The sequence below is a fragment of the Ruditapes philippinarum genome, unplaced genomic scaffold (genome assembly GCF_026571515.1).
Source record: "Ruditapes philippinarum isolate M1 unplaced genomic scaffold, ASM2657151v2 ctg898_1_1_1_1, whole genome shotgun sequence".
Classification (NCBI taxonomy): domain Eukaryota; kingdom Metazoa; phylum Mollusca; class Bivalvia; order Venerida; family Veneridae; genus Ruditapes; species Ruditapes philippinarum.
Window position 1 is genome coordinate 117278 of NW_026865396.1, and position 9901 is coordinate 127178.

At 32.0% G+C, this 9901-nt stretch overlaps 1 protein-coding gene across 1 annotated transcript; it reads left to right on the forward strand.

Moving 5' to 3' along the window:
- The first annotated feature begins 2504 nt into the window (after window positions 1–2504).
- On the forward strand, window positions 2505–4962 carry LOC132728839 (uncharacterized). Its single transcript, XM_060714521.1, has 4 exons — window positions 2505–2712; window positions 3182–3398; window positions 3928–4005; window positions 4169–4962. The coding sequence occupies exons 2-4, from the start codon at window positions 3202–3204 to the stop codon at window positions 4875–4877; spliced, it is 984 nt and encodes a 327-aa protein (XP_060570504.1). The 5' UTR covers window positions 2505–2712; window positions 3182–3201; the 3' UTR covers window positions 4878–4962.
- Window positions 4963–9901: the final 4939 nt, after the last annotated feature.

Consider the following 9901-nt stretch of genomic DNA (forward strand, 5'->3'; position numbering starts at 1 on the left):
TCCTGATTTTATTTTCATTGTTTTATAAAACTAAAATTGATCGTATTATGCTATAATTAAATGGTACTTATTCGAAATAAAAAAAAATGCTTATTTGCAAAGAAAACAACCTATTTTGGGATAAAATCTACAATTAACAAAACAAATACAAAAAAATCGGATCAAAATGAGGATCAATTTTAGGATCAAGATCAATATTTGGATCAACTGTAAAATGCCCTTATCTGGTAAAAATAACAATAAATCTATTCTAAAATTTCATGAACATGCTATTTCAAGTCCAGTTTTATCAAGTTAATATGGAATATTAAATCTATGATGATAAATGATGGAGCATGTTAGAGTTTTTGAATTTGATCCTGATCTTGATCCTGATCCTTAAATCTTAGTGAACACGGGGCCTGAAGACAGTAGTGCTGAATGATGAATTGTTTGTCATAAAAAGTGCTATGTAATAAACAAAGTAGTATTTTGACGTCCATACCAAATAATAAATCACTATGACTGACCTCATTGTCAAACAAGCATATTTAAGGAGGGATTCAGGGAAATTGGCCAATGAGTAGCTTTTTTTAAAGTGTAATAGGTCTAAGAATTAAGTCTCTGATATCTTACATGCTCTAAAACCATTATTTAAATGGAATAAAACTAACGTTTGCTCTTTCTAAAAAGAAAAAATAATCTGGTATTAAACTGCCATTTTTTTATCAAACTAGGTCATTGCTTTTGTTGTCCGTAAGAATAATACCTATAATAATTGTTACTATATACCAAGTTACAAAAGTTGCTGAAACAAAAAATGGTATTTTGACTGGCATTGCAATGGCTGTAGAAGTGTTAATGTTATAAACCGTTATAAACGTAAGAGATAATGGAACGTTTGAGATTTGCCGGCGGGATGGTGCTAAACAAGCATTCATTAAACTTCATTGAAATAAATTACTGCGGGGTGTCCAAAACATAAACAGTAAATTGCGTATTTTCGATAAAATGTTCAAATGATTATGAATTGATCCGATATGTCTCTTTGTTCCCTACCACCATGTCCGTCGCTTATATACAAGTAAAAATATTAATTCAAGTAAAAATATGGGGTGTTAAGTAATTAGCTTTAGCTAATGGATACTATGATAATACGAGATGTAATTAGAATTATGAAAATGCACCAATAAATAGCAATACAAGTGACTTATAGGACACCCGTGGGGTTGCAATATCTATAATTACTTCGCGCCTCTCCCTTCCCCTTTTCTGTTTTGGTAATGCTAATTCGATGAGCGTTTCCGTTGCAATGATTACAAATAAAGCATTCATGATGTCGCAATAACTCCCACGTGGTCCATTTAGATAGCACTCAATCATCTTTCGAAATAGACCCCCGTCTATTATTCTGAATGATTCTCCCATTTCGTCATATTATTAAAGGGACACCTTCAAATATTCTAGCCAGTCCAGGAAACTGTATCCCTAACAGAGAAAATTAAAATTTCAAATTTACAAATCAAAGGAATATAAATATCTGAAAAAAGTAACCCCCTCGGAAGCATTAAAAACAGCAAATTTACATGAAAATTGCAGATTCGAGTTGACCGAGTCTGTACATGAGGGATAATGAAAAAGTGCGATTTCCCTCACGTCTCGATCCTAGCACCGGCTTGAGCGGTATTCAATTTTCAACAGGCAAAAAATCAATGATCCTGAAGAACCAGAAAAAAGCAAGCTACAGTTCTGTTATTGTAGAATATTTGTTTTTTAGTTTGTAAAAAATCATACCAAAGTCCCTCAACTGGCAAAATTACCTTTTTGATTAATTTCATATCAAAGCGGATCCACATGCGTGTAATCATGTCTAAACTTATTAAAATAGCAGGCAAAAACTTTGCTCGGGAAGTTCCGTAAGGCAGCTGTTAAAGATAACCCGGACTTCACTTCATCGTTGTTGTATTTTTCTGGGAAACTGGAAACTATGATACATTATCTAAAAAATGAATTATACGAGTATATTAATGTCTTGTAAATAATTTCCTACCATCAAAAATAAACATGTTTTTAACTTGAAATTTTTTGTCATCACTTCTTTGTAAATTATTTCAAGTGGTTGTAGTAAACTTGTAAATGTATATACAATAACAAGATCAACTTTATCATATACAATGCTTTTGGCTTATAAAGAATTCGTCATACACAATGACTTTGGCTTATAAAGAATTCGTCATATACAATCACTTTGGCTTATAAAGAATTCGTCATATACAAGGGCTTATTAAGAATTCGTGATATACAAGCTTTGTCCTTTAAAGAATTCGAAAAAGATACAGAGGCTGACCATTGATTTTTTTCACGTCATGGTATTTTAAAAATGACATGAATTTAGCTTTCAATAATGTGTGTTTAAAGAAATTCTGTATATGTAATTCAACATAACACAGTGTACCTTTATCCCATACTGACCTTCATGAAAAAAGTAAATGTCACAAATTAATTAGAAACATTAACTCATTGGTTAGCCCATATGCCGCGGTTAATCACCCAATTCTAATTGACCGAGCCTCAAAACTGACTCTATTGCTGCGTTGGAAATGACACATTTGCATCCAATGTTGGCTATGAAAACTTTACGGAATAAACACATTTACAAATAAAAAGAGATGCATGATGTTTGGAAGATATAAAACTTCACGCAAAATTAAACAGAACTACCTAAAAGCTGAGGTAAGGGTAACTTTTTTATAACTAACAAATATAGATATTGACATAACGATAAAAAAAACTTAACTAGTATTTTGTTGTTGTTGTTGTTTGTTTGTGTTTTTGTGCTGTTAAAAAACTGCATTTTTGTTTAAAAAAACAACAAAAAAAACACTGATTCATTCCTAAATTAATTAAGTAACTAAAAGAATCAATCAAGTTAAAGTATTTGGAATTGTGGAAATTACGCTAAAGTAAAAGAATAATAAAGATATGAAATATGCGGGTTTTTTTTTTATAAATAAATATCATATAAGTAGCCCCTTGTACTTTTGCCCCTAATGAAACAAATACGTTTATATTTTTTTACTATTAAGAAGGGAAGCAGGATTGGAACATTATTATCTGATGTTTATGCTTTTTAGTTAAATGAAATAAAACCATTAAATAAAATAGTAAAAATGTTAAAATGTATTGTTTATATTTATTATAGAGTGTTTTTGTGACGTCACTATGAAGTTTAGTGAGCAAGTTACTATGTTGCTGCTCTGTCTTGTTTCCGGTATTAACACCACGTGGCAGGAAAGAGTGTGTGAAGGGAAATATAAAGGTATCTCGTGCCTTGGGTCTTACCCGTGCATGGAGGCGTTTCTAAGGTGTGACTGTATACCACTTCAATTCGCTGGTCAAAAATTCGAAGAACTTTGCTGGTTAGTAAAACAAAAATCTACTGAGAAATTATTAATAATAATAATAATGATGATGATGATGACCACATGATGATGATATTGATTATGATGATAAACCAATATTTTTAAAGATCCATTTTTACTACACTGTTAACAAGGTTATTTATTTGCATTCAAATATTATTTTCAAATTAATTAAATAAAACTGTTCAGTGTGTGAAAAAATATTACAAGCTGATGAATAAATAGAACTTCCTAATGGTTTGAATCCCTCCATACAAAAACAAACAATAAAAAACAAATAAAAAACAAACAAATAAAAACAAATAAAATAAGATATAGATAAATTGAAGTAAAAAATGAAGAAAAAGAAGAACAAAAATATTTTTTAAGAAAGACAGAAAGACGACTGTCAAATTAACTTTTTATTGTTGATTATCATAAGTTTTTTTATGATTATAACTTTAAACATTATTTAACTACTTATTGTGTACCCTTACAATCATATCTTTAACCATTTTGATATTTTTTATGTTTCCTTTTCTCATAGGACATCTCTGGCATATGAAGTTGGTGCACCAACATGTTGTTTAAATGTGAAGAAAAGACAACATCCTCTGTCTAAAAGGTAATTATTGATTAATAGTATTAAAAAACTACGAGTATTTTACCATTTCGCTTTAAGGATTGTACTTCTTTGTAAAAATATATTAGCTAAATTAATTTACATAAATCCGTTCAATTTGATAAAAACAGATGAAAAATTATGAAATTTTAAATTTCTTTTTCAGAGTGCTGCAAAATTCTAAACACAATTTTGGAGATTTCTTGACGTCCATTAATAGAAATAAGCGAAACTATAGTAACAGATTAAATACAATACATAATAACGACAATACAAAGAAAACAACGCAACATAAGAAAGAAACTATTAAAATAAATGATGATACAACTAAAGAGACTAATTTAGTATCAATGCTTGGTGAGAGGAACACAAGACGCGCGTTCCTGAGATCCATTCATGATATTGTCAATGGGGATTTAAATGATGACATAGTACGGAATGTCCCGCATCAGAAACTTGTTACGGACATTATCGCTGCGTTTGTTCACTCTTGGACAATGCCAAATGAGTTCAAAACTGGAAATAAATACATAAATTCTGGTCATGTATCTGGATTTAATAATTTAGATATGGAGGACACAGTTCTGAAATCAAATGGTGTTGAAAATGACGTTGAAAGTCCAAATTCTATGTTAACAACCGAAAACCCCAAGTATTTCAACGCGGTACCAAAACCATTTACTGGTGACTATCACCTGTATAATCACCGCGAAGAAGATTCTGAAAATAAAATTCCAAGGGTATTACAGCTGCCGTGTTATAAGAATAAAGGTGATACAAAACTGAATTCTTGGTCAAAGCCTAGAATAAAAAGAACACGAGAACATGCAAATTTCATGCAAAGTAAAATATTGGAAGCATTGAATGGTTTCTAAAAGAAATAAATAATGTTGAATTTCATGTAATTTTTCGTGAGTTCTTTCTCCAAAATTTTAACTTTTTAAGAAAAAGTGAGGAAATATAAAGCATTAGCTAGGGCGTGTAAAAAACTAAGCGATACTTGCCCTGCTTGCAAAAAATGTTGCTTACAACAAGTGCAAGGTGTTTGTGTACCAGCTATCAAACAGTACAGCAATACCACGTGACCTTGACGTCTTTTTTGGCATCATTTCCAAGACAAACATTGCTCTATGAGCCTTAAGTATTTTATTTCTGTACCAATTTCTTTGGGGAAAAATATAAGCTTGTCACAGAATATTGGATCTCAATCAGTATATGAGCCGTTGTATCAAACACTTAATTGTATAACCTTAGACGTTGTTTGTATTAGATCGGGCTTTAGTTTCAAGCTACACATGTTTCGTTTTCTTGCATAAGAAGTCAGGTTAATATTAAATATTATTTCCGTAGTTCGGAAGGCAAACTACCAAAAACCAAAACAATAGCCGCCAATCACAGTCAAATCAATTTAAAAAGCCGTATCGATAATTATTTAAGACGATATTCATTAATATCGGTAATAGCAACACCGATAAGAACTAGGATTATGGTCCTTTTTGCACTGATGCGCCCATTTTCCACATTTGCTTGAACAATTGATAGCAAACATATCATTATGTAAAATTTCGCTTACATTTGAAGATTATATACAATTTTTATCAAACATTTGTCAAATGACTGTCTGGATACTTGACTTGTTTGGTATTATGTTTATCATGTTTTAATTTTAATATGTGTTCCTTTTTTAAATCTTAAAATGCAACAAAAACATTCCTGTCAAGGACCTCTCCAGGTCATGGCGCAAAAATACATGCACTTACAGCCATGCAATGGCCACATCGATAAAAAATAATCCCGATCGTTTTTATACAATTGATAGTGTGACAGAAAATATTTGCAAACCATAAAATACGAGGTAAAATTATTTTGTTATCTGCCTCTCATTGGTGACTGATGAAGCTAAATTTGTCAGATATGCAGTTTAATTATCAACAGAAATAAATGAAATAACAAAATAAAGAGTGTTTAGTGTTCTGAAGGGAACGAAGTCCTATCCAGTTCACGAAAGAGGGTTACCTCGGGTATGAAAAATGGATGTAAACAATAATCTTCGTCAATGAGTGTCACTGTGTTCGAGGGGTTAGAGTCGATGACTTCTAATCCATTTACCTCATTGGCGAATAGTTCGATCCACGGAATAATGCTTGTAGTTGCGCGAGAAGGAGTCTATCTGGTAATCTCGATGGTTACAGAGTACCCGCCTATATGACTAATACTGTGAAAGGCTAAAATGAAAACAACAAAACAGTCACTGTTTAAAGCTGAATTATCATACTCACACATTCTACGTTTAGCTGTATGTTGCATACGTTTTGACTCTTACAAGATAGCAATATAACTTTGCTTTTAACTCGTGAGGCTACCTTCATAGCATACAAATGAGCGTCTATGTGCTCATCAACGAGTCTGAACATTTCATTGCTTTACATTATAGGATTTTTTTCTCTCTTTCAAATCCACCTGTATGCTTTGAACTTATAGTATTTTTCACAATCATTACAGGAAACATACTAAAAATAATTTTCTTTACAAATACAGACAGCAAATGTACGACTTTCATAATCATTTATAGCGCAGCGAGTAAAATCATTTGTACTTGCGGTTTTTAATATACATGTACATCGTATAATAAATACAAATGTTTTTTCATAGTTAATATAATTATAGAAAGAGAACGGAAGTTATGTTGCTTTGCATTTGTAACCAATTCTGAAATCTGCTTTAAACTGTAGTCCGAATTATTCGGCTTGGAATTGGTGCCAGAATTGACAATTGAAGAAAAAGTTAAGATTTACGCCATTAATAATAATATTATAAACATATTCAAGTAGGATTTGTCTTCCGTACTCCAGGTTGATATAAACTTGACTTTTTAATCATGGTGACAATGGATAAAAAATCCAAATAGCTTGCAACCGAAATCCGCTCTAATGCAAACAACTACCAAGGTTATATATAAAAGCGGCTCATATACTAAAGGAGATCCAATTTTCTCTGGTAAGCTTATATTTTTCCCCATTCACTGGTGCATATTAAAAAAATGGTACAGAAATGAAATACTTACGGTTATTTTCTTTTTTCTAATCAAGCAATATTAGTCTTGGAAATGATGCCGGAAATGACGTTAAGGTCAAGTGGTATTGCAACCCCTTATGGTCTAATGTACGACAGGTGCAGTGGCTGAACTGTGCTCTGGTAAATTCAAGGTGGATTACTGCCGTGATCCGGAGTGAAAACTACCAATACCACCACCATGACGACAGGGTTGTTTTATTACTTTTTTCAATCGTATTATTGATTGCAATACTTAATTTTTTTAATTGAAGGCTGCTTTTACTTGCGTTTTTATGGTCTTTTCTGTACTGACAAATTCTAATCCAGTCCTCTCTATATTCAGTTTACAGTATTCATAATTTTTGAACATTTTTTCTATATCCATTTGTGTCCGCCTTTAAGTCTCAACGGAAACAAATGAAAATATGTTTCTCTTTATAGTACAATTAAACTTTCACTGAACTATCAATAAATGCTTAAGGAAATTATGCATGTTTTTTCAATAGAAGAAGTTCTTATCAGGTCAACAAGCGCGCAAAAGCGGCTACGTGACTAAAACTACACTCAAGATTTGTTGGTACAAAATCTTGAATCGAACTATCAAATGCAAGGTCGAATATTACTTGCAAAAGAAATAGTGTGGAATTGTGGATATTTCTTACAGGCCTTTTGTCTCCCTTCCTAAAAAAATGTTGTAGAAAAAATAAATGGTTGTAAATGGGATGTATGTTTAAAAAAATCAAATTTTATCCAAAATGCAAGGAATTTGACTTCCTGCAGGTCCTAGGTGGCTGTGTATTGCTGTAGACATATTGTATTATTTCTGTCCTTTAAGGACTATGATTGCTGAAAGTTGAATGTTGCTTTTACTAGCGCTTGGGGCCTGAGGGATGTACGTTGTGTGTGTGTTTTTTTCTTTCATTTATTTTCCTGTTGTGACAAAAACCGTAGTCATTTCTGCTCTACTTTCAAGCTGATGTGCGTTGGAATATCTGGAGAATGTATGATCCCTCGGAAGCATTAAGTCGCATTTTCATAGTCTCTGTGTCATGATTAGTTTCAAATGAAAGTTTGTATATCTAAAGTACATTTAAGTTTTTCTTTTTAATGGTATTGTTTATCATTGAAATAACACAAGGAGGTCAAGTTGGTACGTGTCAACAAGTCAGTACGCGAATATTTTCACAATCACGTATTATTATAAATTAATAGTTCAAAATATAGGATGACAACTTATTCATTTTAATTTTACCACATAACAAAATGGAAAATACAAATGTACTTACTTGTAGATCATATGTTTTTTCTACGGTTGGTTGTAATATTCCTTCATGAACATTGTATCATCAACCTTAGGATACACTGTCCACTCTTTTTTTAATTTTGTCATAAGGCAGCTTTCTGTGATGTGATACGCAGGTTTTTTAACTTCTCTTTCCCTCTCCAACTTTCATTTTATTTAGTCTTCAACCATTTCTTGTTTTGCTTCCAGTATTTTTCTTATTTAATGGTCCACATGTCGTTTGTCATGAATGCCACGAAAGTGCTACATCGGAAGTAACTTGATCATCGCCATTCATGAGGTTAAAATCAACTGAAGTGCAAGAGGTGTTAGCGTTTACCATTGCAGTTTAACTTGGCTAAATATTTTAGCTTTCAGCTGTCTTATGATTTCATACACGAAATTTTCTTACATAAGCCAAGGTAAATCCTACTAGACAAGTAAATGTTGTCTCTGCTTTCATTCTATCATACATGGCCTAATCGTAAATGAGGGTCCAAAAAAAAGGTCGTATGCTAAAAATCTAAGCGTTAGAGCATTCTGTTCGTCAAAAGAGGATTTTAAGTAGTTTCCTTTTTTGTTGAAATAGTACAAAAATACGACAGGGAACGGAAAGATTTTAACAATTTTGATAGGGTATCATGCAAGAAATATCCCTGTAAAGTTTCATGAACTTTGATCTAACGGTATAAGAAGATATGCTGTTGGAAGGAAAATAGACGAACGGAATCATCAGTACATTTGACGTCGGACGATAGCGTTCCTTATAGCTCACACTTAAGCTTCGATCATTACTGAATCTACAGATACATGAGGAATTGCAAAATATGTTTAATTCGTCTTATTCAAAATTAATTGTGTGGTTGATATGCTATGCATATTAAAGAATAGCTGTTAAAAGGTGTTCCTTCTAAAGATTAAAGGTATTGGTTCAAAATTGTAGTGTATTTTGGCAAACAGCCAATGAAGAAATGATAGGAATATGAAAAGAATGGACTCACAGGACAGTAATTATGTGGCTAGAGGGACAATAGGTAACTGTTCTTTCTCTTTGATGTCATTTTATTCCGTAATGCTTTTGTGTGGCTATTTTCTTTTGTGTGGCTAAAAAGAACAATAGAGAGAACAATAGAGTAGCCACATTATTACTCTCCTGTTAGAACGTCCGTTAAGTTAAAGATAACTTGAAGTTTCCATAGAAATACAATCATAAGAAGACCACAAAGAGCAAGGATTACTGGCAAGGACACAGAAAATATCTGCTGTTTTAATTCTTTTCAAAAGTGATACAATTAAAGATATTGAATATTGTAGAAAAACCGAAAAATACATTCTTTTGAGAAACTTTGTCTGTCATATAAAAAACAAGGCACCATACTTTGAAACAACAAGAAATATAGTTTTAGTGAAAATATTGACAATATAAAACTAGGCGGAGCATTATATGCCCGAAAGTACTTTTTCTTTTAGTAAGGATGAAGCATTTGTAAGACATGGGAATTAAATACAGTATTACCTCCTTCAAAAAGCAATCCTCCTTTATAGCTGAAGAACATTCATGTA

Bases quoted from the DNA above. Each gene is read 5' to 3' on its own strand.
- LOC132728839 (XM_060714521.1), top strand. From the start codon at position 3,202: ATGAAGTTTAGTGAGCAAGTTACTATGTTGCTGCTCTGTCTTGTTTCC. The intron at 3,399-3,927 runs GTTAGTAAAACA...CTTTTCTCATAG, and splicing joins AAATTCGAAGAACTTTGCTG to GACATCTCTGGCATATGAAG. The intron at 4,006-4,168 runs GTAATTATTGAT...TTTCTTTTTCAG, and splicing joins CAACATCCTCTGTCTAAAAG to AGTGCTGCAAAATTCTAAAC.